The sequence below is a fragment of the Podarcis gaigeae genome (genome assembly GCF_964106915.1).
Source record: "Podarcis gaigeae genome assembly, chromosome: 6".
Taxonomy (NCBI): domain Eukaryota; kingdom Metazoa; phylum Chordata; class Lepidosauria; order Squamata; family Lacertidae; genus Podarcis; species Podarcis gaigeae.
This window is the reverse complement of record NC_139682.1, coordinates 42056460-42083946: the sequence shown is the minus strand read 5'-3', so window position 1 is coordinate 42083946 and position 27487 is coordinate 42056460. Positions and strand designations below refer to the sequence as shown.

Here is a 27487-nt window from a genome sequence, read left to right as displayed (position 1 = left end):
GTTTGATTATTGTTGACACAACCTTAGGTGTTAGTTCACGTGCTGTAGAGTCAGGCTACAGAACAGGGCAATCTTAAGGTGAACCTCAAAAGCCACTTATGGAAGAAGCTGAAAACTGTAATGGCTGAATTTTAGCCCAGGCCCTTGCTTCGTGGTAAGAGAGGCTGGCAATCTGGCAATTATTTATTTAGTTCTCACATCAGCCTTTGCATTCCCAAACAAAATAGACTTTAGACGGTTCCTACAGCAGGCCTCACCAACCAGGTGCCCTCCAGACGTATTGTGGCCCAAAGCCCATCAGTTCCAGTCTGCACTGGCTGATGGGAGCTGTAGTCCAGAACATTTGGGAGGGAACCAGGTTGGTGTATAGTCTCCTAGAGCTTTGCTGCTTCATCCTTCCTTCCCCATCACACACTCATGGGAGACATGAGGTGCTTGCAAGCACACATACCTGTCGCGATGAAGGAGCAGCTTCACGAACCTGCTGAGCCAGCTTAGCCAGGGTGTTCACCAGCCAGCACTGGCGGTCAAACTCTTCTCTCAGGCCCTTGCCACAGCAGCACAACAGAGCTGCCAGCAGATACTGGTAACGGATGCTGAATTGAGAATCCTTAAGACCATCTTTCAACAGCCTAGAGACATGGAGACACTGTCACCAGAAGCAGTGGGGTTCATGTGAAAGACCCATCTATCCACACCAAAACAAGCACAGCTAAGCAAAGTCTTTTTCCTGTCTCCTAGAAAGACCAGGTCAACTTAGGAGACAGACCACGTTTTCCTGATTAAAACCAAATTTCTTGTTTTTTAAAAAGCCCCCCCCCCCATCTACAAAAATTGAAAATGTAAGTTAAAGGTAGCCAGAATAATGCAACATAAAACAGAGGGGGCTAAGGTTCTCGGACTCCTGAAACTGCTCCCTCATGAGGACTAGAAACTTGATTTAATTTTAAAAAGAGCTTGATTTAATTAAAAGAAAGAAAGAAATGAAAGCATAGAAATCCAGTTCTGAACAAAGGTATTTATGGGTGTAATGCTAAGCAATTCTTAGGAAAGAAATCATTTCTTCAAAGGCTGGTAACAATGAATGGAAGCATAATGTTCTGAACATTTTCTAGCGTCTGCTAGAAAGATTCAAACTTGATGATCATAACTTCAGATTCTCTTTTTCTTTTTTAAACCCCCCCCCCACACACACACCCTTGTTTCTAAATCATTCACTATGCCAACAGCACATCCACCAACATTACCAGAAAAAATAGTGAGTTATCCTCAGGTCACAGACGGCTCGCTTCATAAGAAACCGCACCAAGGGACTGTCCAGGTAGCATTCATATTTCAGAGCCTGGGAGAGGAAAGAACAGACTGGACTATTACAGATTCTGTAACAGTCTGCCCTTGGGAGCATAGCCCTCACAAGCTGGTATACAACTAAAGGAGACTCAATCAAGATGCACGTGAATCATAAAAAATGTAGAGAATTCAGAATTTTGTTGGCCTTTTGTTCTGTAGGAAGGAGGACCCCCAACCAATGCATTACCACAGAAAAGGCCCTGTCCCGGGGTGGAGAAACAGCTTCCATCACCATCCCTTTTGTGTATCCTGTTTGAGGAAAAACATGTGCTTTTTTTTCCTTTTGGCTCTGCAGCTTGGAAAGCACCCAAAAAATCACCCAAAAATCAATTAATGTAGTACTATTACTATGTTACCTCTTACACTGCAAGACAATATTTATTTATTTATTTTATTTATTTATTTATTTTCTCATACAGGGTGTTGAAAACATAACCATTTTTATGAGAACACATACTGTATTGGGACATTGAAAGTATGGTAGAAGAGTAAAATGTTGCCCCTTCCTTAAAAAGAAACAAAAACAAACATAGTAGTGATAGTTCCGCTCAACACTGCAATTGTGAAAATACTTGAGGTAAATTAGCCTAGAAAATATAGGCAAACCTTGGACAACCTCAGTACAAGCATTCACCAAAAGACAGAAAAAAAAAATTCTCTACATTCCAGGCAGCAAAGACGAGAAACAAAATTATTACACTGGAGTTTCATTTTGTTTTTTAGTAGGAATTCATCAAGGCAGATTGTTAAGATTTTGAAACAGTCCTCCCAAGACAAATCTAAACACTGCTCATTGTGAGAACAAAAACTATTTCTAATTAACTGTAGAATACAAGAGAACAAACTGAAGAATGTGGCCTATGACAGCAGCCTGAAGTCCTACTGGAAGGATTTGCTGTTTAAGAGTTCTTCTACCAGTACCATCCTGCTTTAATTCTGAATGCTCCATTAACTTTAGTACAGGTGAACTGAAGCCTAGCAACCTATCCTTAGGGTATCAGAAACTGGCCATTTTACGAAGGCTTCTGAAATTCCAACCATTTGGAGAAAAACTGCTTTAGGGTTTTGCTGCTCAGGTTCTGAGCTTCCAAAGAACTAAGCCCTCTGCCACGGTAGCTGCCTCCCGAGATACAATGCTGTCTAAGCACACAAGCCCCTGGCATGTGTGCTCCCAAATGGAATGGAAATATTTCTCAGGTAACACATGTGACTTACCTGTACCAGCTGGGGCAAATAATCCAGTAGCTCAGCATCAGATATGGAATCAATCCACTGCACAGCTGTCCTCCTCACCTCCTGATCTGGGAACCTGCAGCGACATATCAGGAGATTTTCACTAGAGGACAACTCCACCTCCATGTTGATAGCCACCTTTCATTATGTATAAAACTTAACAGTTCCCCTCTTTCTCTCCCCAAAAAGAACCTTCAAAGCAACAGACAACAATAAGACAAACGGACAATAAAACGAACCTCCCCCAAATGCATAAAAGCACCTTCACAAAATACAATAAAAACCCCAAAACTAGGAAGAGGACTTACGCTGCATGCAGCAGCCCAAGAGCATCTTGGTGATTCATGTGAGTCCATTGTTTCAGCAGGGCATAGATGTCAGGCAAGCAGGCCCACTCCCAGCTCGGGGCACTGGCCAGCAGCAGAGGAAGGGAGCCCGGCTGAGAGTGGCAGTAATAACGCTTCTCCCACAGCCGCTTCCGGTCGGCATCTGTTAGCCTGGGACAAGAGAATTCTTAAGATCAGTCTGGGGACACAAGGGCTATTAGCTATGGCACTTGCAAAATTTCCAGAAGCACCCAAACTGGCTGATTCTGGAAACCCGATGCTGGAACAGACACTATGAGCCTTTCTTTGACCTGATCTAGAAAGGCACTTGTGCTTTTAAGGGAACCTTATGCACATTTGACGCAGAATAAAGGCACAAGAAGAATGAGGAGGCCCTTGGAAATATATTTCTGTGCAGTGTGTTTGCATGAGAGAGGGAGAGAACAGCCCATTCTCATGTAGGACTGCTAGAGAAGAGCCTCGTGCCATTTGATCATATACTGTTTGTTCACAGGAACACAGACTGAACCTTGGCTGTTCTGTGTCTCCTCACCACCACCAAACTGATGTTGCTTTGGGACTCCACCAGAGAGCAGCAAAACCACAGAAAGACAACCACACACTGCTTCATCTCAAACAGAGCAAGGCTGCGTGCTTCAATTACCAGTCAATCCATTTCTCTCCATGGGGAAGATGGGATCAGGTGGCTAATGGGGTGACTTGAAGCAATTCCATCCCCTGTCTAATGGGGTCAAAGGTTCTCCTGCCGCAAGAGCTAAAGGAGGAAAGGAAGTTGCGGCCCGTGATGAACGCAAAAGCCCTCAGAAAGAGGAGCACTGTGTCATCCAGACGCAGTGAAATACCTCTGCTCTTGCTTGAGGTTCCACCTGCATCCTTTCTCCCCACCAAAGCACTGATGATTCAACATGAAGCTGAATTTTAGGGAGGAGGGGGTTAAAAATTCCTGGAAAACTATGATGCTATCTTAAAAAAAAAACCTAGACTTGATAGCACAACAGTCTGGCAATAACTAAAGGAAAGAATGAACTTAGTAGTGTTTAATTTCGAGAAAATGAGGTAATGAGACTCAGAAAGCACATTCTCTGATCCAGATGTTCTGCCTACCAACCAACCCTGGCCAACCACAGATGATTGGCAATGAGCTAATAACAGACAATGATGAGACACTATTTCTTTACACGTTTCAAAGTGAAGCCCTACACTGAAAACAGGGATTATGGGCTGGAATGTGTGCAGAGGAGGGTGACCAGGATGATAAAGGGTCTGGAAAGCAAGCATTGCAAGGAATGGCTGAGGAAGCTGGGTATGCTTAGCCTGGAGAAGAGAAGACTGAGAGTTGATACAGCAGCCATCTTCAAATATCTGAAGGGCTGTCACATGGATGATGGAGCAAGCTTGTTTTCTGCTTTGGAGGGTAGGACTTGAACCAATGGATTCAACTTACAAGGAAGAAGATTATGACAAAACTTTAGGAAGAACTTTCTGATGGTGAGAGCTGTTTTGACAGTGGAATGGTCCAACACCAAAGATGGTGGACTCTACTTCATTGGAGGTTTTGAAACAGAAGTTGGGTGCCGCATGTCAGGGATTCTTTAGCTGTGATTCCCTCCAACTGTAGAGTTCTATGATTCTACGGCTAAGCCCTGGAAATGATGCTTGCCCCTCTGTGGCTCAGGCTCCAGCTAGAAAATTAGCTAGCACTGATTTTGTTCGGTGCCTCAGGGGTATTTCCATGTTGAAGGTCAATGCAGCTCATGGGGGCAGCTCAGGGGGAAAAGGTCAAAAGTGAGGGGTATGAAAGAGATCTTTTAAGGCAGTCAGTCTTAAAGAGAGGCGGGGGGGGGGGGGACTGAGCAGGACTTGTCCATCAGTTCAGGACTGCAAAAGAGTAAGTGGTGGAGAGAAGAGAGATTTGGAGCCCTGTGCTCAGGGAAGGTAAAAGGCCAAAATTTGAGGAGCAACTGGAGGTGTCCTGAACTGGAATAGAACAGGGAGAAGTTGCAGTATAGGGGGAAGGGGGGGGGGGAGAACAGAAGGCCAAAGAAAATAGAATAGCTTGGAGAGACAAGAGTAGAGAAGAACAAGGGACCTGGAAGCCACATTCCCAATCCCAAATATGTTAGAGTGACTGCTTAGTGGTGAGCAGCCATTGCGGCAGTTACTAATGACTTGGTGTGTTCCAGTGTTGAGCTTTTGCATTGAAAGCCATTTCCCAGGGACTGACAGTGCCTCTGAGCTGTCTTGGCAAGGCAGTGAGAGGAAAACTGAATCACACAGAAGAATTGGAGGGAGACCAGGGTTGGTTTTGTGAGAGGCCAAAGCTAGGATCCAGGGCCATCAAGATCAGCCCAGCCGCAGTGCTAGAGGAATAACAGGGAGGGGCTGAATGTCCGGATGCTGGCAAAGCAATATGGCCAAGGCACTCGCATAATAGGGCCAGTTCCATTCCCACAGGTTTCCTTAAGCCACCTCCAGGAAATACATTCACTCACTCAGGCCAGAACAAAAATGAAGGAGAGTGAAAAGCACATGAGAACTTCCCACCGCAGCTGTGACCCAGAGCAGACAGGAAGGGAAGTGGCACAACCTACTGTACAATGCCAGGAAGGGATGGTCTGCCCCTACCAAGCACCGAGAAAATGCTGCAGAAAGCTTTCTTGCTTTCAGCCAAAGGAGGGGAAAGGACGAGGGCAGCCTGACATTGGACCTATTTATATACTAATATGTTCAGGACAAAGAGCAGGATTGGAGGTAGCCAATAAATTGAAGGCGATGACCCCAACCACTCAGAAGAAAAACCTTCAAAGAAAAACACTACAGCTCTATCTGGGCTTATTAGCTGCTTGTTACCCAAAAAGTTATCCAAGCAAATTACAATATATTGGCCACTTTTGCATCCAAGTGGTATATAAATTAATCAAGTACTTAAGATTTACACTCATATATACTATACCATACTTAAAGAAGAATCATATAAACATGAACAATTTCTCATTCAGAAAACAGCCCTCCCACCCCAACAGCAACAGGAAGTGTTAGACACACACTAACAACAACAACAAAATCAATTAACTCCATCAAAGGCCTGGGAAAAGAGGTAGGTACCCAAATGATGCCAGTGAAGGCACCGGGTAGAAGGTGAAAATTACTAAATCAAAACCTTCTCCTGTTTTAATGTACAGTCGTACCTTGGTTGTTGAATGCCTTGGTACTCGGATGTTTTGTCTCCCAGAACGGATTAAGTTCGACAACCAAGGTACCACTGTATTTTAACAGTTAAGAGCAGCACCTGCTTTCATATTAAGACTTTCTTTCTGAAATTGCCCTTCTTTGTTCACTTTTTATGGCACGTCCAGACAATGTCATTGTCCATCTGCTGCATTTCAGTGTCCCTCAGTGTTTTGCAAACCTGACCTATGACTATTTTGGCTAATTTAAATGCAATTACCATAGCAGCCTGTCCTGGGTGGACTAAGTGCTATTGAGGCTCTTAAATCCCATGTGTCTTTAATTAAGAACTCCCTGCATGCAGGCTCAGCCCATTATAGGAGAATCTGGGCCAAAGAGAAGAACATTGCTAGATTATATAGTTTATTAAGTGCTTGTATGGAATCTCTGCTTTAATTCTACTTCAGGCTAATTACAGGAAAGAAACACTAAAGGGATCAATTATGGAAGCAATCGGCATTAATGTTGTTAATAACATATCAAGCGGGTACAGTCTGACAGCAGCCCTTACTGGCTCTTGTGGCATTTGAGTTTTGCCACTCATATTCCAAGTCATCTAAGGTTTTAGCCATGGAGATTCCCAGGATGAGAACAGCATTACTGTGGATCCGGCCTCCAGTTTTATAGCTGTTTTCTACTTGTGTTTCAATGCTACCTGGTTTTTAACTGTACATTTTATAGTGCTGTAAAATGTCTCATGGGGGCCATTTTCAGGGTCAATTAAACAAAACTTTTTAAAAATGGAATAAACTGTGGGGGCAGGCTGCCCCTCATTGAGCAGATTATAAACTAGAAACCAAATAACTTGTTCAAGGCTATAATGGAAGTATTTGAAATCCTTCCTTATCTACAGTATTTCCTTCAACATTAATCCGTAGACTTTTCTCCACAATCTTTTCATCAAGTTTAATAGGAACAAGGAAGACTCTGAGATGATTGCTTATTAGTGTTAGATTCCCTTCTATTCTTATTTGTGTTTAGATCGAAACCACCTCTGCCAGTTGGAGACTATTTATGGCTATTTATGGAGGAAACAGATTTATTTAGATGATAGTCTCAGTACCCAGGGGACGCAGGTGGCGCTGTGGGTTAAAGCCTCAGCGCCTAGGACTTGCCGATTGAAAGGTTGGCGGTTCGAATCCCTGCGGCGGGGTGCGCTTCCGCTGCTCGGTCCCAGCGCCTGCCAACCTAGCAGTTCGAAAGCACCTTCGGGTGCAAGTAGATAAATAGGGACCGCTTACCAGCGGGAAGGTAAACGGCGTTTCCGTGTGCGGCTCTGGCTCGCCAGATGCAGCTTTGTCACGCTGGCCACGTGACCCGGAAGTGTCTCCGGACAGCGCTGGCCCCTGGCCTCTTAAGTGAGATGGGCGCACAACCCCAGAGTCTGTCAAGACTGGCCCGTACGGGCAGGGGTACCTTTACCTTTACCTTTTACCTCAGTACCCAGCAAGGCGGTCAGTAGTCATGAAAGTACATTGCTAACAGAGAAACATATGCTGAACAAGTTTGGATGAAGACTGCATGCCTGGGCAGACTATGTAGAAAGTACTTTGAGCACTGGCCTCAGAAAGTGATGGAAAGAGAGAGGGGCAAGCACTGGAGATAAGAAGCCTAGACAATATGCGAGACAGATCCCACAGAAAGAGGGAGGGAACATAATGTATGTGGCAGCAAGAGCGATTATATTAAATGGGGGGAGTAGAAGCAGAGGCGACCAGCCTGGTAGGAACCATTTCACCCCTTAAACCAAGGATGGGGAAGAGCTTTGACCCTCTAGATGTTGTTGGACTCCAACTCCCATCAGCCCCAACCAGCATGGCCAATGGTCAGGAATGATGGGAATCATAGTCCAGCAAATATCTGGAGGGACCCCTGCCTATTACCCCTCCGAGATGTTCAACTCAGGGCCATCAAAAAGTGTCAGTGACCAAGAATCTCTCCCCTGATACAACAGTGCGCCCAAGCACACTCTCCATCCTCTCACCAATAAAGTGATTCCTTCTGCATCACCTCCTTCAGCTTCCGCTGGTCTCCCTCAAACAGGCTGTTGAAGTTGTACTGGGGACTGAAATCGGCTGCCGGTGGACTGGTAAACTTGACTTCAAATGCTGAACTGGGGAAGTCAATCTGCAAAAGGTAGGGAGACAAGAACGGCCTTTTAAGCACATACTTACTGCCACCCTGAAAGGGCAGACTGATACTAGGGATGCTTTATTCCACTACCAGCACATGGAAGTAGCCTAAAAAGGAGTCCTACACCTGAGCATCCTATTATTCATGTGCCTGGGTACCAGGCAGACATCACACAGAATATGACACATTGCACAGAAGTAGGAAAAGCAGACACAATAATGAGTCACACTGCAGTCCCAGATCCATCCCACACACACATCTGTGTAATGGACAGACCTACCAACCAGCCAAGAAATTATGAAGACATTTGTGTAGTCATATTTCTATTGTAATGAAAGCAGTATGTTTTCTCTTTCCATTTTTCTGCCCACACCATTCAGAACTATTGTGGGGGCCATGCATTCACCCTTTTGCAGGGTGTAATGTGTATGCAGACCTGCACATTCCCCCAAGTCACAGGGTACACTGTACAACTGACTGTACCTTGCCTCCTAGTGGAGCCCTGTTCTTCTGGGGCACTACTTGATAGTGGCAGCCATGTAAAAGCACCATGCATTGCCACTTGGGCAGCTGATGCCCATATTGAATTCCAGACCACCCTCTTGGCTGTTTCAATTCTCACATGCTTTCCTTTCCACTGGGATGCTTTAGCAGGTTTTCCTCTTAGCTCTAAACTATGTTCCTGCAACAAAGAGGTCCGAACGTAGATGGGGCTGTAGAAAAGCTGCGAGGGTGCTGCGAAACTAAGCTTCTGGGCAAGAAGGCCAAAGAGCAGATCAGGAAGCGGAACTGACAGGGGTTTAAGGCCAAATCACACACCCCTTTAGCCTGGCCACATCTAGGTCACTGGGGAAGTGGCAAATACTGAATCATCTGGCTGTTCCACCAAACACCATGTGCTCAGGTTGTGACTCACCACACCATCCCGAAAATTCCAAAATCAGCTGAATACTGGCGTGCCCAGACCAATCTGGACTCTGAGTGGAATGATCAGATTTGGCTCTGAATTAAACACCCAAATGCACAGAGCTGGTCCTTTCGTTTGACCTTCCTTCTTTTGGGTGCCATGAGACATCAAGAGCCGCCACAAGGCATGCACTATCCCTAGCTTCTTTTAGGCAGACAGCACAGGCATTAGACTGGAAGTGAGGAGCCTGTACTCTCCATGTAGTGCAGGACTGCAACTCCCATCAGGCATAGCCAGGGAGGATGGGAGTTGCGGTCCGACCCCTTCTTGAATTAGATACTCACTGTCCATGCTTTAGAGTGGCAGCTATTTGCTGACCTCCAAATTGCTTGGGGAAGCCCTACATAAGCCTATAGTGTATCAAGGTTTGGAGCCATGGATGAGTTTAACAGGACATTTCCTTGAAATCTTTCAAAAGGAAAGATGGAAAATGAGCTCAGTCTTTCTTGAGCCTTAGAAAGTCGCAACCACACCCAGCTTTGGGCTGGAAAAGCCACGATGGGATGGGATGGGACGCAATGGCGCCACCGGCAATGTGCATCATTTACTCAATGGTCCTTAGCAGCAGCAGCAGCAGCATTTAGGGGATTACCGGCAACAGCTTGAGTTTAAAATGAATAAATAAACAAAACTCGATGGGTTTGTAAGTGGCTTTGGAAAAGAAAAACAAGTCATTTGGTTGCGTGCCAAAGAAATCAGTCCCATACAAGCAGGTCGGAGAACTGCAACAGAAGGGAAGGGAGGCTAGGGAAGGGAAGTAATTGAAGCTCCAGCAGGGCCTGGTTTGGATGCTTAGTAATAATCCTTCTGCTCGCTTAAAATCAGCAGGGAAGGAGGATAGTGCACACGATATGACCCAGGGGAGAACCTCTCCAGACCCAGCCCAGCTGGATCCAGCTCCCAACCCCCTCCCACTGCCAAATCTCCACTTCATCGGCACCGGCCTCTCCCTCCATTCCTTCTGTCCACACCCTAAGCAGCAGGCTTGGGGTCCTGCCATCTAGCTTCAAAGCCAAAAGGATATTAGCAAGTGCATGGGAGGGGAGGGGAAAAGAAGACAGAAATGAGCAAAAAGGAGGGGGGGGAGACATTGGAGCCAGAGGAGAGACAGATGTAATAGATGAATCCAAGAAAGAAAGAAAAATAGAGAATGCTATGTTTGTGTTGGGACTAGGCAAGTGCTTTGGGTCACAAATCTACTGCAACTCCTTAGCTCAAGGATTTTCAGGGTGCCAAGGCCCAGAGAGAAAGAGCTTCCCAAAATGGCAGTATCAGGTTGCAATCTTAAGCCCCACTGAATTCAATTGAACTTACTTCTGAGTAGACATTGTTAGGACTACAGCCTATGCAAAATCAGGCCTCCATAAGTCACCTTTCAGACACTTTTCTCTTTACAACAAAAAGTCGTGTAGCACCTTAAAGACTGGCATAATCATTTTGGGGTTAGAATTTACTAGAAGACAATCTCATACATCCAAGCACTAGGCTTATTCGGAGAAAAGCTCTCCCTATCCCAATTTTTACCAGATCAACCAAAAACTGGAATCCAAGCCTTTTCAGAGAATTGTCTTATCACAGAATTGCACAGTTTATAATTTACTTCAAATATTTGTACAATGAATGAATATGCAACAAATAAGTAGTTGTAGCAAGGAATCCAATGTCATTCACAGTAGCTGTTAGGAAAATGCCATTTATTCCACCACCAACCAGCCTTGGCTAGTGAGAAAGTGTCATTTATCCCCCTTGTAGCAACTAACGACTGTGACTTGAAGTGGCCATTACACCACAGCTAATAAGATGTACCTTCTTCCTTCATGTTTGTACCGTTTTATGAATTTTTCCAAAGGATTATATGTGCTTTTAAATATATAAGGCTGAGTTGCCATTGCTGTAGTGCTTCAGTACATGAACCCTCCCTTCAACAGAGAATGAATTAATAATAATAATAATAATAATAATAATAATAATAATAATATATTTATACCCCACCCATCTGGCTGGGTTTCCCCAGCAACTCTGGGTGGCTCCCAACAGAATATTAAAAACACAATAAAATATCAAACATTAAAAACTTATACATATGCTATGACTCCCCATAGCAATCTCCTGCAATGCCATTACCTTAAAAACAACTAAAAAACCCCCTTTTCCAATAGTGGAGTGCCTCTCTCCCCCTGTTCAGAAAACAGTGAGATTCCTGGCACTACTCCTACCCCTATGTACTGAGTCTATTCCCCTTCTCAATCTTTTATGTGCCACTCTCGATATTGTGCCACTCTCAGTGGATTGGGACTAATACTTATTGGGACTAATACTAGCCCCAGTTATTTTGCCATTGCTTGGATAGGTGCATAAATCAATACAGCCCTATCCTGATACTAAGTTCAGCACATAGTGGAATAAGAGCTTAAGCTAAACCTTTCAGTGAGTAGTGCTGGATCCCCACTCTCAAGAGGCAAACAATAAGAGCCACAAAGTACATTAGGGTTGTCTGTGTGTGGTGACAGAGCCCTAGGAAGAGACTCACCTGCAGAATAACACTGTCAGGCTGGTTGAAGTTGGGAGCACTTGACCTGGCACTAGACGGGTCTTGAGTCGCTGGCCACAAACCCAGGAGCTTCCGTCCACAGGTCAGGACCCTGCACGGATGCACACGCAGAAGAAAACAGACATTAGCACCAGATTCAGGCTCTAGTAGTAGTTAAGAAGACCCAGTTAGCAAAAGCAGTGCCAACAAAAAAACAATTATCAAAGCAAATCACCCCACAGAACATTGGGGTTGTTTTCTGTTACCACACTCCATTCCTTAGCTATCTGGAAGAAGATGGCTGGACTGATGAACCCTGAATTGCTCCTCTTAGGACCTCTCTCTACAAATTAGGGAGGGTCAGCTCCTGAATTTCTCTCTCTCTAGCCACTATATGATCCTGCTCACATGATCACTCAAGACCCTTTCGCTGGCCTGCTTTCCTGAGCAGTTGCCTTTTTCTTAAAAGGGGCTATTAGGGACAGAGTGACCTTAAGCACCAAGCATGTAATAGCCCACAACTCTATTCAATCCCCTGGGTCACTTATGGTCTGCAAATCTGATTCTATTCACTGAAGACTTAATCAAGGCCAGGGTTTCCTCTCCCACTACACTACACATGTGCAATTGGAACAGAACAGAAAATGACTAGGACGACTGACTAGGAAGCTACTGCTGCTGTTAGATGACGACTGTGATCAACTCATGCCTTGCTCAGTAATGGCAGACTGTGCCTGTTGCAGTTCAGGGACTTTTGCACCATTTTGGCCTCAAAATGTGCCATTTCCCCCACTTGCACCAGCATATCTGGATATGTGTGCATATGTCCCTTGTCAGCTGAGGACAATGCTTCATGCAACTGATGAAGTAGCCTCTAGTTGACAAAAGACTCTTCTTTTGCATTTGATTTAACAGGCTGACACAGCCTGCCCCTTTGGAATGCATCCCAAACAGATGTCCTGGAAAGCTACACTGCTTATTCTATCCTGAGCTACTCTCCCACACAGAAGCAGGCACACGTACTGCCGGAAGTTGAAGAGCGGTGTGGTGACCCAGCCCAAAACCTCTGGGACACGGCGCTGCTTGTTGGTCTCGGAAGAACTCCCGGGAGGCGGGATTGGAATGGCATAGAGCGTGGCTGTCAGGAGAGTCTCTCGCGGGAGGCGATTCACTTGGACCGGGAAGCAGATTCTGGAAGAAGTAGAAGCCAATGAGCAAGAACGACAGCTTAACATCCATTTCCCTCGAAGAAGCAACTATCTAATAAAATAACTTACACTGCAGCGCAGCCTTCAACAACTTGGTACCTTCCAGATGTATTGCACATGTACTTGCTGGGGCTACTGGGAGTTGCAGCCCCAAAACATCTGTAGGGCATCAGGCTGAAGAAGGCTGTGCTGTTGCATGGTTAGTACGCAAAGTCTTTGAGGAGGGGGCGGTGAGGTAAGTGACAGTGGTTTCCATTTGACTGGTTCTGAGCAGACACTGAAAGACAGTGCCAAACGTCAGCGGCTGAATCAGTGTATTCCTGGCATAAATCCAGCACTTGCTAAGATTCGGCCACATAAGACCTTGTTTCACCCTGTAGGAAGGTTGTGCACTTCAGCCAGTTTTGAGCCAGTGCTTCTTTCCTCCTTTCCCTCACTTGCATTTGCATTCAAGGCCCAATTGCAAAAAATAAAAATAAAAATGCGAAGCATTCAGATGTATGACAAACACAATAAATCACTGCTCAGAATTGGATCCATGTGTGTGTGCATGCAGACTCACACATACCGTACACAAATGAAAGCTACAAAGAGAGTGCGAGTTGTGTAAATGTGTCATTTTGCTATCTCTTTTCCACAAGGAAACCTGTTTCTACTGCCTTAATCCTACAGCTATAGGGACACCGGGCCTAGTGTGCTGCCATCAACATTCGTTTTCTCTGTCTGGGTTTCAAAGATAAGCAACACCTCAAGGCTCTGAGGCAGTCCAGAGTGGGAACGTGGGAACAATGGAGCACAGTTTTAAGACACCAAACAACTGGATTTCAATGAACGCTATGTCCAACAAGCTGCATCTCAAGGGATATTGTTTGGGGAGGGTGCGGAAATATCCCAGGATTGCCTGGAGAAAGAAAATTACTATTAATCCTGCTTTAAATCTGCAGTATAGCTCAGTCAGAAGAGACTCTTAATCTCAGGGTCGTGGCTTCGAGCCCCACGTTGGGCAAAAGATTCCTGCATTGCAGGGTGTTGGACTAGATGACCCTTAGGGTCCCTTCCAACTCTGCAATTCTATGATTCCATGTCCTATAGGAGGCTGAGTATCAGCATGTGGGGTCCTCATCTGGTTGGGCAAACCCCAGTGCCTCAGAAGGGCTCACTGGTGCCCTAAGCCCCCTTTTAACCATCAGGGCACCCAATGGCATAGGAGGGGACCCACCACTTTGCAGAAGACCTGCTCAAACTGCCCAACTTGCTCTACAGGCTTCAGCTGTTAACAAATCCTCCTCCTGCTCTTTTCTCGTCCATCTCTAACTTTTCTCCAGTTGTGTGGCTTAGCCTATATGTGTTGTATTTCTGCATTTCATTTCTCCCCACAAAAATGCAGCAAGGAAGGAAAGTAGGATACACGTCCAGGACATACACAGCACAACCACCACCCAAGCTCATATTATTATTATTCCTCTGGAGAAGCTTCAGACTGTAGCTGCAGCCAAAGGAGAAATAGGTCATGTTGAAAGACTATCACTGCTCTAACGCTCAGCGTCTGAACCCCTGCTATGCAGCAATGGAAATTAAAAAAAAAAGCACTGCATGACACACAAGCTTCTGGCTCAAGTCACTCCTGGCAGGAGAAAGAGGTAGGCTGGTCCTTCTCATCGGAACAAAGGGAAAAGGGGAAAGATAAGCAGAGCCGAAGACCTCCCTTCTTGAAGATCAGAGATACAGACGGAAAAATTACAAAGTGGTGATCAGGTATCATTGAGAAGCAGCAGTTCAGTGAAAGGACAGGAACTAAAAGGTAAAAAGATAAAGGACCCCTGGACAGTTAAGTCCAGTCAAAGGTAACTATGGGGTGTGACACTCATCTCGCTTTCAGGTTGAGGGAGTCGGCATTTGTCCACAGACAGCTTTCCGGGTCATGTGGCCAGCATGACTAAACCGCTTCTGGCACAACAGGACACCGTGACGGAAGCCAGAGAGCACGGAAACACCATTTACCTTCCTGCCAGAGCGGTACCTATTTATCTACTTATACTGGTGTGCTTTCGAGCTGCTAGGCTGGCAGGAGCTGGGACAGAGCAACGGGAGCTCACCTCATTGCGGGGATTTGAACTGCCAATCTTGCGATTGGCAAGCCCAAGAGGCTCAGTGGTTTAGACCACAGTGCCACCCGCATCCCACTGGATAAGAACTACACACCATGACACTACAAACATGTTCAGTGTTAGGGTGCAGACTTTCCTCCCTAGACATTGCATAGAATCAAAGTTGAAAGGGCTCCCTCTCAGGTGATCCACTTCAACCCACTGTTGATGTTGGAAATCAGCTCCTACACATCTTGGATAAGTGGCCACCAAGCCTCTGCTTAAGAGACTCTAATGAAGGAGGTGCCACATCTTAAATATACTGATACATATATCTATGACCAAGGATAGGTACCTGAGTTGGCAGGTATATGTTATAGATTCCTAAAATTCATAACTTCAGGCCACTGCCTGGATACAGAGATTAAAAGCTGCTTCCCAAGAGTCCTTGAAACAAATGTGCTTTTCTTCCTTCATACTCCTGCACCCTGATATTCTAGTTCAGCCTTCCCCAACCTGATGCCCTCCAGATGTTTTGGAATATAACTGCCACCAGACTCACCTCGAAGAGAGACACCAGTTTGAAGGAGGTTGTTCTAGCTCATCATAAAGGGAAGGACCTTTACAGTGAAGGCTCCCTTATTAGTTCTCACAAATCACTATTTTAGCTTTACAGGCAGTAACTTGATTAGGATTACGCGGTGAAGTCCATGGCTGAACAGGGAGTTGAAGCAAGGTGACCCAGCTTAAAAAATCCAGCATCTGGCTAATGAACCACACAGGCTTGCCACTCTTGGAAATGAGTGATATTGGGGCTCAAGCATATTTGGAAGTCATACATTAATCACCCACAACTACCACTACTCTTAATAAAATACCCAAGGGTTTTCTCAGTGCTGTATAAAGATTAGGAAAACACCTTCTTTCCAAAAGGCTTCCCCTCAAATAATTGACATGCTCATTACTAAATGCTGAGGAAATGACACACTGCATGTGTTCAGAAATGCTTTATTAAACATTTCATATGCCCCAGGGTTGTGCTGTGGGGGTTTCTGTTTTTTAAAAAGCAGGCTTTGGAGATACAGTGAGGCCGGCTTCGGAGGAAGCTGTGCGAGGACGTCTCCGGTTGCAAGAGGGAGTGCAACCGCCCTGCATCGCCCATTTCCATCTGGAGCTTTCCTGGGAGGAGCTGGGGGAGGCACATGAGCACTAACCTTGTCCAAGGGGGTTTCCCCTTTCTATTCAGCCATCTTAACAGGAAGGACCACCAGCCAGTCCCCTGAGTCGATCCTGTAGTGTTAGCAAAGCTGGGGAGTGTGCCAGATCAGCACGGCCTGATACCCGCCCAGAGGCAGTCCAAGGGTGCTGCACATGCCTGGAAGCCCTTTGTGCAGCTAAGGGCCAGCAGGAAAACTGCTACATGGCAGGCTCCTCATTTGGGCTGTTCCCATCCTGGGGCTCATCCACTGAATAAAGCACTCACACTGAGCGGAGCTGAGGCAACGCTCTCCATGTAGCTTCACTGTGCGTCCTTCTGCAGGACAGGCAGCTTCTAAAATTATCTATTTCCCACCTCCACCCCCATCTCCTCTTGCTGGCCTAGAAAAAACGTCAAATGTTACTGGACCTCAGTGGAGAGGGGGATGGCCAGCAGTCTTCCTGCTGCCCAGGCTATTTTAGGATCAAGTTCCCTTCCCCTTCAGCAACTGCACAGTGTATAGCAACGAGGTCTTGGGAGATGACACCCGCTCCCACTCCTCTGCAATCCTACACCTATCGGATGTTATTTTGCCAGGTTCTCAGATTCAAACTTCTGCCTATGGGAGGGAATTGTCCAGGCATGCAGGGCCGATTCTGTGGAGTCACAAAAGCAGCGAGGGACCGAGTCACGCTTTACACAGCAGACGAGCTGGCTGCTTGCCCACTATCTGTCTCCCCAGGAAGCCCCCGTGAAGATCGAAGAGGAGACCCAGTGGACATGCGCCAAAAGCCACAGGCAGTCCTAGTTCCCTGGCATGTGCCTGTCGCTTGTCCCTTTGTTGCCTTACAGACCTGCATCTCTCCTCTGCAGACATTACGGCGCTTGATAGGAGATGCACCTTGGAAAACCAGCACTGTAAGACGGGAAGGCCAAACTACACATACACAACCACACAGAGTGGTAGCCCTGCTTTACTGCTGATACCTGCTGCATGCTTTTTAGGGATCACTGTTTTACATTACTAATTTATAATACACGTGTTGCTTTACAGCAGGGATGGGGGACCTGTGGGCCATACCTCACTCCATTCAAACACACACACATATTATGTCTTCCTCATAGGGCTTGAGGGACTTGGGTGGTGCTGTGGGTTAAACCACAGAGCCTAGGACTTGCTGATCAGAAGCTTGGCGGTTCGAATCCCCGCGACGGGGTGAGCTCCCGTTGCTCGGTCCCTGCTCCTGCCAGCCTAGCAGTTTGAAAGCACGTCAAAGTGCAAGTAGATAAATAGGTACCGCTCTGGCGGGAAGGTAAACGATGTTTCCGTGTGTTGCTCTGGTTTGCCAGAAGTGGCTTAGTCATGCTGGCCACATGACCCGGAAGCTGTACGCCAGCTCCTTTGGCCAATAAAGCGAGATGAGCGCCACAACCCCAGAGTCAGTCACGACTGGACCTAATGGTCAGGGGTCCCTTTACCTTTACCATAGGGCTTGAAGCCTTGTGGGGTAGGGTAGGCTGATGTAGAGCAGAGAAATTAAAAGTAGCAATAGATTAAGAACCCCCTTCACCGTACACGGCTTCTTCACTCTGTAGATTGAAACTGGGACTTTTTGCCTGCAAAGCTATGTAGCTACAAGCAGAGGAGAATTATTTCTCATCCACCTCCCTTATCAACTTGCATTAAAAGAACATGAGATCGCCCTTCCCCAGCCGCTTTCCCACCCTTTCCTTTATACCCTTCTCAACACAGACAGGGAAGGGCAGGTGGGGAGGTGCCTTACTGCTGGTCCCAGATGATGAGATGGAAGAGGTACTTGTACACATGAGCTTTTCGGGTTTGCAAGGGGCTGCAGAGCTCTTTGCCACCATGGCTGAGTGAGCAGGAGAGATAGAAATCTTCATAGCTGTAAAAAAAAAAGGGGGGGGAGATGGGTAAATTTTTGTTATCTCGCAGAGCAGAAAGAAAAGGTCTTGATCTCCGAAAGACTGGAGGCAGGGGCTGGGAGGAAGCAGCCTGCTACAATTCCTAGCTGCAGTCGAATAGCAAACAGGAGGAACCCATGAAATAAATACTTTGACTTGATTTATTTCAAACTCAGCAGCTGAGTCACTGGTGAGAATCTGTTTTAATCTGAAGCTTGGAACAGCCCCACCTAGTCCTCCCTGGCTCCCTCCCCCCCCCCCAGCCCTCACACAAAGGAGAATGAATGAATGGCAGGCAAACCCCAGATGGTTCAAGTCTGGTTGATAGGCACAAATCTTGTCCATTCGATTAGAGGCATCCTGACTCAGTAGATGACCCCCAACTACAAAACTTCTCGTCTGCCCCTTGAGACTCATCAAGGCCAGAAGCCTTGCTAGGTCTTTTATTTCAGCTCAGTTTTGAGGGGCTGGGGAGATGGAGAGAGACTGGGACAGGGTTACAATCTGTGCTGCTTTGTTTGTTTCAGCAGTATTTTTACAGGACATTTTATGTTTGCGTTTCAGTCTACAGTTAACCACCTTTGAGCCTTGGGGTTGGAAAGAGCCTTGGAGGATATTCAAAACATAAATACATTTTCCCACGAACCTCCTTGATGCAATCCTTGAATCCTCAATACCCTATTCAGTATTGCAACTGCAATACTGTTCTTTCCCCTGTTTACCTCCACTCCCCTTTCCTTCCTCTGCTGTTATTCTGGCGTTGCTTTCTAGATTGTATGCCACTTGGGGCAAGGACCTTTTATAACACCAAACGTTATAAAACAATAGTCAACATGTACATTACCGAGTGTCATGCTTATTTTCCACATGCCAGAAATATTCTTGTTCTTGCTGCATTGCACAGATATAAAATATGCCCAGCAGACAGACACAAGACAAAAATGCTGGTATTTTAACCCACTGTTCAAAATACTGTCAGCTTCACTTACATAGCTTACTAAGATGCTTGAGTGAAATGGTTGAATTATTTTTTGTGTTTTTCCACCTTTCCAGGGTGGTCTTCAAAAAGAACAGTCATTAAAACGTTAAAATACTAAAATAAAACAATGGCTAATTAATAACTTCCTCTTCTAACTATGTTTTTGCCACAGCAGAAATCATTAGATTTCTATACACCTATACATTTACAAGCTTAGAGTCAATGCCCTGCGTCCACAGACTGATTCTAGGCGCCCCTTCCCCGTGACAACAAGCAACAATAGGGCTATGAAAAGAGGGTTGTGCCAACCATGTTCTTCTTAAAACTCTGGTCATAAGAAAAGCTTGCTGGACCAGGCCAGAGGCCTACCTCACTTAGCATCCTGTTCTCACAGTGGTCAACCAGAAGCCCAAGGGAAGTCTGCAAACAGGACCCAATTGCAGCAGCACTCTCTCCACCTACAATTTCCAGCATCTAGTATTCAGAGCCCCACAGCCCCTGACAGCAGAGGTAGAAAACAGCTACTGTGGTTAGTAGCCATCAACAGCCTATCCTCCAAGGTCGCAGACAGGGCTGCAGTTTCAAATCAGACGGTTTCTTAACCCTGACTTAACTCCCACAAACCGGACCCAAATTTGAGCAGAAACCCTTTTGGCTACTCAATGGCAGAACTCAATCCATTTCCAGCTGTTGACTGAGGGAGAGGGGGCTAGGAGGTGGCAGTTGTCACACACATACCCCAACAAGCCAAGCCTAGAGTCTTTTCCTCAGGCTGTGCTCTTTTCAGAGACACTCTCCCAACTTCCTTCCCAGCCAGCTGGATTGACATACGCCACGGAGAATGCCATCACATGGCGCTCTTGTCAGAAGGACCGGCCATGTGACAGGTGCCAAGCGATGATGCAGGGAGGGCTGCGGGGCAACGAAGGTCAAGACAGGCCTGGATTTCCCAGGCTACTGCCTTTGTTCAGAGTCACTCATTGGAATACATTAAGGATGGTACAAAGGCAAGAGGTCCCTGGAGGGGCGGCGGCTAATGTTGCCATCACTTCCCCAACCCCGACCCTCCCCCCCCCACCCCACTTGCATGTGTCTGCTGCTGGGGATGTGGATTACCAAGGGGCACCTCCCAGGCAATGCCTCCGTGCCTTTAGAGAAACACAAACACACAAGCAAAAGGCTGCTTACAAAGGAATGTCCCCTCCCTGCCCAGACTTCCTATTGTCCCTATATCCATTAAGCGATTCCCTTCCACTCAGTCACTGGCTGAAGGGGCAAGAGCCCAGGCTGAGAAGCAGCCATCTGTCACTGTCTGTAGGACCGAGCCAGGGAGGCGGGGTGCCGAGACCAAAGGATTCTCCCATAGCATTCCAGGGAGCCTCCAAAAACAGCCCTGAACAAGAGTCAGATCAGCCAACTCCCTTATAGGCAAGCTTTCCTCTAGTCTTCTGACCTCATCTAGTCAGCCTCATTCTTCCGAGGGGAAATGCATTGAGTACAAAATGTTGTGTTTGCTTAAATCCCTACCAGCCTGATTTCTAAGGACTTGTCAGAATTGTGGGAGCAAGGGGCCGGGAATATGCGACACTGAATCCATGAAGCTGATCTTACGGCAACTTGGATTTAAATGGCAAATTGGCTTCATTTAGCCAGTAAAGGTTGAAACAATTTCTCCCCACTGATGGTGACCTCGGGCAGCCAAACGGAATCTGAAATATAACCAGGAAGTCATGAAATGGTTAAGATAAACAGCATGGCTGTGTTCACACATAATGCTGAGCCCAAGCCATGACTTAGGATGAATGTGTGAGCTCCCATGGAGGACGGGACAGTTGCTTTGCTCTTTGCTTGTCTTTTTAGCTCAGCAGCTAAGCCAAGGTTTGGTTTGGTGTGTTGTCATAGTTAAAGCTCTCTTCCCCCTTAACCACGTGCTGTAAAGCATAACCACAATCTCAGGTTCCAATGACACACTAAGCCAAACCTTGGTTTAGCTGCCACACCGTGCTGAGTGAAAAGGACTATGGAAGAGCAAAACAGCCGAAATTTCCTCCCTAGGAGCTAACAGATTGCACTGTCCCATCATAGCTTGGCTTACTGTGATGTGTGAACCTGCCAGGTCGATATGTGTTTCTGACCAGGGTGACACAACTAGTTCAGAGGTGCTCCATTGGATAATAACCACCTGTGTGCTGCGGAAGCAGAAACTTCAGGGATATCTGTGTATAAATCAGGAAAATGGAGTTGCACCTTTGCACAGCTCTACAGTCCTGATCCAAATACGTACAATGCCCCCACTATGGCTGCTATATATGTACACACACTTGATCCCAAGATCTAACGCAAAGTGTCAGATGGTCCTTCCCTGGTGCCAGAGAAAAGACGCCGCTGCTTACCTTGCCGCCCAGGTTATGGGTATGCGGTGAGTGGCATAGACGGTGAAGGAGAGGGGGCAGGAGAGAAGCCGGGCCTCTTGGGAGAGGCAATGTTTTCGGTTCCCATGAATCGCAGTCTGGAAGTCGGCATTGAATGTGTTGCAGTAGAGCCCCACCAGATCCAAGATGGAGGCCGTCAAAGCTTCCACAACTTTCTCTGTAAGGGGGGGGGGATTGACAGAAGCACTTTGAAACCTCACAAATATGCCCCCACAGAGCAAATATGCTTGGCAGACGCTCTGACAACAGGAAGGCCTGCCAAGTTCCAACTTTCAAAGTTGTTAACCCTTTCTGGAAATTCCCTATGACTCCTATAGTTCCCTCTCTGCAGGGCTGTCATAGTCTGAAGCTTTTCCAAAAAGAAACCAGCATTCGGCACCAAGAAAAGTCCTGTGTGGGTTATACATATTAAGATAGCTGCATAAATTTGCTTATTTTGCGTAATTTACTCTGCTTCTATTTATCTGAAGTGAGCAAGCAGCTATTAGAGAAGTTTTTAATGTTTGAAGTACTATCCTGTTTTTAGTGTTCTGTTGGGAGCTGCCCAGAGTGGCTGAGGAAACCCAGCCAGATGGGTGGGGTATAAATAACAACAACAACAACAACAACAACAACAACAACAACAACAATAATTGCAAGGCATTGACGCCCTGCCTCCAGGTCAACATAAAATCCTGCTCAGCCTACCCACAGGCTTCTACATGACTGCATGCATCCATCCATACATGGCTCCCTTTGCAGCTACACTGGCAAGAGATTTGCTTTTTTTTAAAGGCTGCTTAATTACCATAATTTATACAGGTTACTGAAATTGGTTTTTCTTGCAGCAGAATTTGGGTTAACTTGGCAAATAAATATTGGTGTATATGTGTTTGTGACATTTCATTTTATTTTTTATTTTTTTACTTTATGCCACCTTAATAATGCATTTAGACTGAAGTACAAATCTAAACAATAAACTATAAATTATACATACATGTATATAAACGATTATAAACAAACATTTATAAAGCTCAGGTGTACAACTGGCAGGGCTACTGCAGATGAAGTCAGCATGCATCACTTTGTAGCTCCTACTCAAGTTACTTAACCTCACATCTATCCTAAAGTTTATTCCTTTACTCCTGAAGTTCCTTCATCTCCATTAAGATAGGGATACCAGAAGACAAGCACAGATAATAGAATTTCAGATTTGGAAAGATCTTGGGGGTTGTCTACAGATACAAGCCCCTTTCCTCTTCTCGGGACAAAACTCAAAAGCTACCATTTGCCACACAGGCCAAAACATACAGGTCTCTACACTAGTGGCCAAAACTGTGGAAACGTTTTGGAAAAAATGTATTTCCAAGGTTTGATGGCTTGTAACACCACTTTCTTTTGGAGTAATGCCATAAAATTATATACCAGTGGAAAGATAATTTAGTGAAGAATGTAATGCCACAAGATTTGTTCAATTATCTGTATTCTATCAAAACTTATAGCCAAATGTATGGTTTTCCCTTGTGTTGCAAGCAGTAGCTTGTCAGTGGGTGGGTGAGGATCACTTTCCATTGGTAAAATGGCCTGGAAGGATGTCTCTCATGGTCTAAAGGGTTCTACACCTCCTTTCAACTTTTTTATATCATTGCAGAGGTTCCTGTTCAGGGATCTCCCACATTATATTTACTTTGACCCCGAAGCACAATCCCTCAAGGTCTTTAGTGTAGTTGGGGCTTCAATATTTTTGAAAAACAAGTCTGAATTTTCATTATTACTAGGAAACCACCCTGCTCTGAAAAGTCTGGTTAATGGAATAGCAACTCTATGGACTCAAGATGTCTAAGCTGAAGATTCAAAGGGCTAATGATGATGATAATTTGTTCAATAAATAACAGTATACAATAATTGGAAAAGTGCACTTGGGAGGCAGTGGACAGTAAAAAGCCTTCAGAATTCAATAGCAACTACAGGAGAAGAGAAATTATTACCTCTGTTTTCCCTCATGGCCAAAACCTTTGGATCCTGCTCAGGAAAGAGAAACCAGAAGAGAAATATTTTATGAAAATCAGACTGAAATGTAAGCAACTCTGAGCAAACACTTTATATAACATATGTCAATGTGTTTCCATTCCCAGCAACTCAAGCTATCCAACTGTGGGAATAGCAGCTACGTTTTCCCAGGTTTGGGGAAAATTCTAACCACTTTATTGCTTTATTGTAAAATGTGTGTTTCTTGCTTCTGTCCAGAAGCTAAAAAATGGACTTACGATCAAAAACATTTTAAAAGCCGCCAATAAAATAAAATTCCAGAAGATACACACAAAGCCCATTAAAACAAAGAGAAATTCAAGAACTATTTTTTAAAAATAAATAAATGAAACTGATTGAAAATCCATCCACGTAATTAAAAAGCTTTCTGAAAAGGGAAAAGTCTCTGAATGTTCCCTAAACGCAAAGAACAAAGGACCTAGGGAGTTCCAAATAGCTGATCCACTGCAGAAAAGGCTCTCCCTTTTGCTGCAACGGAAAGCACCAGCCAATGTAATGGCACTTAAGGCAGATCTAGCTCCCAAGAATGTACTGAAAGAGGGCATTTTAAAATATGCACTCCATATTGGATGCAGCAAGGTTATCAGCAACAAAACTGTCCAAGGTCAAATTAACACACAAGGCTAAATCAAGTGTGCTCAAAATCAGTGCACAGTGTGAATGCAAAAACTTTACACGGGCTAGAATTCACACCTGAATTTGTGTCCACAGCTATCTTGCCTTAACAGTATTCACATATGGCAAAAAAGAGAATCTCAAATGTGCTTTTTAGTGTCAAGTGTGAAAACTAAGTTGTCACAAGGGCACTTTTTGTCTTTTCTTAGCTACGTCTTTTTAGAAAATGGAAGAGTCTGCTAAAATAATTCTACTCTCCTCTTTCTCTCATATTTAGCTTAGGCACTCAGATTAAATATTGCTGCTTCCTTTCACCAGCTCCTGCTTCTTACCTTCTGGATTTTGGGCTGCATGCGAGATGGACAGGGTGGCAGCTGATTCAGGGCTGCTGTGATCTCCTGGGACTCCACAGCAGCCAGAGCATTGCAAATGGCCATGACAGACTGGATCACTCGTTCTGCCTTCACTTGGACGTCTCCCTGGATGAAGAATTGAAAGTCTCATGTCTCAAGGCAACAGCACATAGAGCAAAACACAATGTGTCACCTCAAAGAGTTGTGCGTATAGCCAGCTTCTAGGGCATGGGGTGGGAATCAGCAGCCCTCAAACTGTTGCTAAACTACAACTTCCATCATCCCTGACCACTGGCCATGCTTGCTGGATGTGATGGGTGTCGGAGCCCTACATCTGGAGGGCACAGGTGCCCCACCCCTGATCTAGGGTGAATGAGAGTAGTAACCCCACCATAAATTTACTTCATTTATCTACCTCTTCCTTAACTGCCTTATCACTAAATCTGGCTTCCCTGGACATAAACTGGGTGATTATTCTGCAGTAAAATCCCAGCACCTTGTGTGAGTTTGACCAAAGAGAACATAAAAAGGAGCCTACTAACTCCAGCAGATCTTAGAGAGCTGCTCAACAAAGCACAAAAGAGCTTGTTTCTGCTCCTTTTACCCCAAACTCAACCAATGTCATAAAAGTGGAAGACAAATGGGTATTTATCATCATCATTTCCGTATCGTGGCCACCAGCTCTGCATCTTAATATTGGCTTTCAACATAATAGGTTTTGGAGAAATAAAGCAGCTACTCTGTTGTGTTCAAGCATGTCCTAATGCACTGGTGCAAGTAATAGGACCTTGGAATTCCATTCCAAAGTCCTGCTTTGATGGAACTACTGTCCTAATGTCAACACCAAGTTTCCTGGAACCCATGAAGCCATTTGATATTACCAGCTCCTTCCAACAATATACGGTAATTTCAGCCTGGGAACCTTGGAACAAATAGGTAGAAGTGCCACTAAGGGGCACTGTTGCTTGTTGCACATGAAGCTCTATAATCCATTGGATTGATAAGACTCTGCAGTATATGGTTTGCAGGGGCAAAAGAGTCAACAGTCAGCACTACAGAGGATGTAGAAGAATGGACCTACAGTTTTCCAGCTTCACTGCACATAACTTTTTATTTTTTTCATCTGGAAGGAAGGATGCCATGCTGACAATTGCTCTAGCAAAAGCTTGTGGAATAGTGGGGTAAGGGCCAGAAAGAGGAGCCCAGCTGGATCAGCATCCTGTTGTCACAGTGACCAAACAAATACCAATGGGAAGCTCGCAAGCAGGATGTGAGACAGCAGCAACCCTTATTATGCCCAGCAATTGGTATTCAGACTCTGACACTGTAAGTCAGGGGTCACCAACCTAAGGCCCATGGGCTGGAAGCGGCCCGCGGAGGTCATTTGACTGGCCCACGAGCTGCCCCTGAATTGAGCTGCCTGCTTGAGCACTGCGCTAAACCAGCGCAGCGCAGCGCGAGGACTCGCTTCCGTGGCACCAGAAATTGTGTCTGCGCTGGCACCAGAAATCACGGGCAGGCAGGTGCGCAATTCGGCCCACAAAGGGATCTCCACAGGACCGATCTGGCCCAGGCAAGATAAACCTTGCCGACCCCTGCTGCAGGTAGTACATACACAGACATACATTTCCATACAAACGTGCAGGAAGGGAGAAATAATGTAGGACCATGCAGGGGGAGCAAAATCTTCAGAGCGTAGTAATCTAGCTACTGGAACCTAGAAAGCGTTTCCTTTTCCCTGCTCAAAAAACACAGGATCAAGTAACTTGTTCATTTCTCAAATGTGTTATTTTCAGGATCCATCACACACCTCAAGATTACATACTAGTGAACTACATTCCATTCAGCTGAGATTTCCTAGATAGCTTTGTTATGACTCACCTCTTGAAAGGAGGAGAATGGTTTCTTTCTCACACTCACACATACTTTCTGCCCCCAGTCATGGCGATCTGACTGCAAGAGGGTGCTTTCACAGATAGGGACCAAACTAGTTCTTGTTCCAATCGGTTTGCTAAAAAGCCCTTCACCTTCATCACTAGCAAGGACCAGACAATCACACAAGAGAGATGTCTAAAGGCAATTCTAGCTGCTCAGTTGAATATATTATTGTTCCTGCACTCTCAGCTCAGTTCACAAAGCTATGCTAGGACTTGAATCCACTATCCCTGATAATTTTTTTGGAATTATAAAGTGCTGGCAACCTCAGTGTTGGCAATTTAGAAAGTTGTCAAAGTCTCCTGCTTACCCTTCTCCTTTCGCTAAATTCACTACTCCCAAGATCTAAAACACACCTTCTAACCTCCACATTAAGTGCTCGATAACGTAGAGGTTTCAAAATAGGGGGAAAAAACCCTATATGAATCCCTTTACCGTCATGAGAAATGTAACCGTCACAACGTCTTGGGTTTCTTTTTTGTCTACCTTCACAAGTATGTTTTTGACTGTATTTATCGCAAGGGAAGGGAAACTGAAACAAACAGTAGATAGGAACTTGCTGTTAAAAGCTGCTGACAATTTCAAGATTAGAACCTGGGGATCACTTCACTACACCCTGTTTGTTTTCTGCACTGATAGCAAAGGCTGCTATGCAGATCCGCCTCTTGGCTGTAGTCCCAAGCACACTTGTGGCTGGCAGCCTTCACCTTACGTTGGGAAATTTGACTCTCATGAAGGATTCAAGACTGGAATGAGGAAGAAAAGCAAGCAAGCAGTGGACTGTCAGACGAGATGGGAGAAGCAAGGTTCAGGGCATTTATTTTATAAAGCAAACGTCACTCTAGCAAAAACAGTAAAAAAACAAACTAGCACCTTATCAGCTTGAAGCAGGAAATGAAACAATGTGAGCAACATAGTGAAATGGGAAGGGCCTGGAG

General features: G+C 45.4%; 1 protein-coding gene across 2 annotated transcripts in view; it reads right to left on the bottom strand.

The window, feature by feature from the left end:
* Positions 1–27487, bottom strand: part of PIK3C2B (phosphatidylinositol-4-phosphate 3-kinase catalytic subunit type 2 beta) — a 90635-nt gene that overhangs the window by 15983 nt on the left and 47165 nt on the right. For both annotated transcript variants that reach the window (XM_083745657.1, XM_083745658.1), the window contains 11 exons: positions 24594–24740; positions 23586–23619; positions 21580–21775; positions 18066–18188; positions 12812–12979; positions 11789–11900; positions 8143–8285; positions 2892–3080; positions 2566–2659; positions 1248–1342; positions 452–632 (listed from right to left, as the gene is read on the bottom strand). In XM_083745657.1, coding sequence (XP_083601783.1) covers positions 452–632; positions 1248–1342; positions 2566–2659; positions 2892–3080; positions 8143–8285; positions 11789–11900; positions 12812–12979; positions 18066–18188; positions 21580–21775; positions 23586–23619; positions 24594–24740 — 1482 coding nt within the window. The remainder of the gene's footprint in view (positions 1–451; positions 633–1247; positions 1343–2565; positions 2660–2891; positions 3081–8142; positions 8286–11788; positions 11901–12811; positions 12980–18065; positions 18189–21579; positions 21776–23585; positions 23620–24593; positions 24741–27487) is intronic.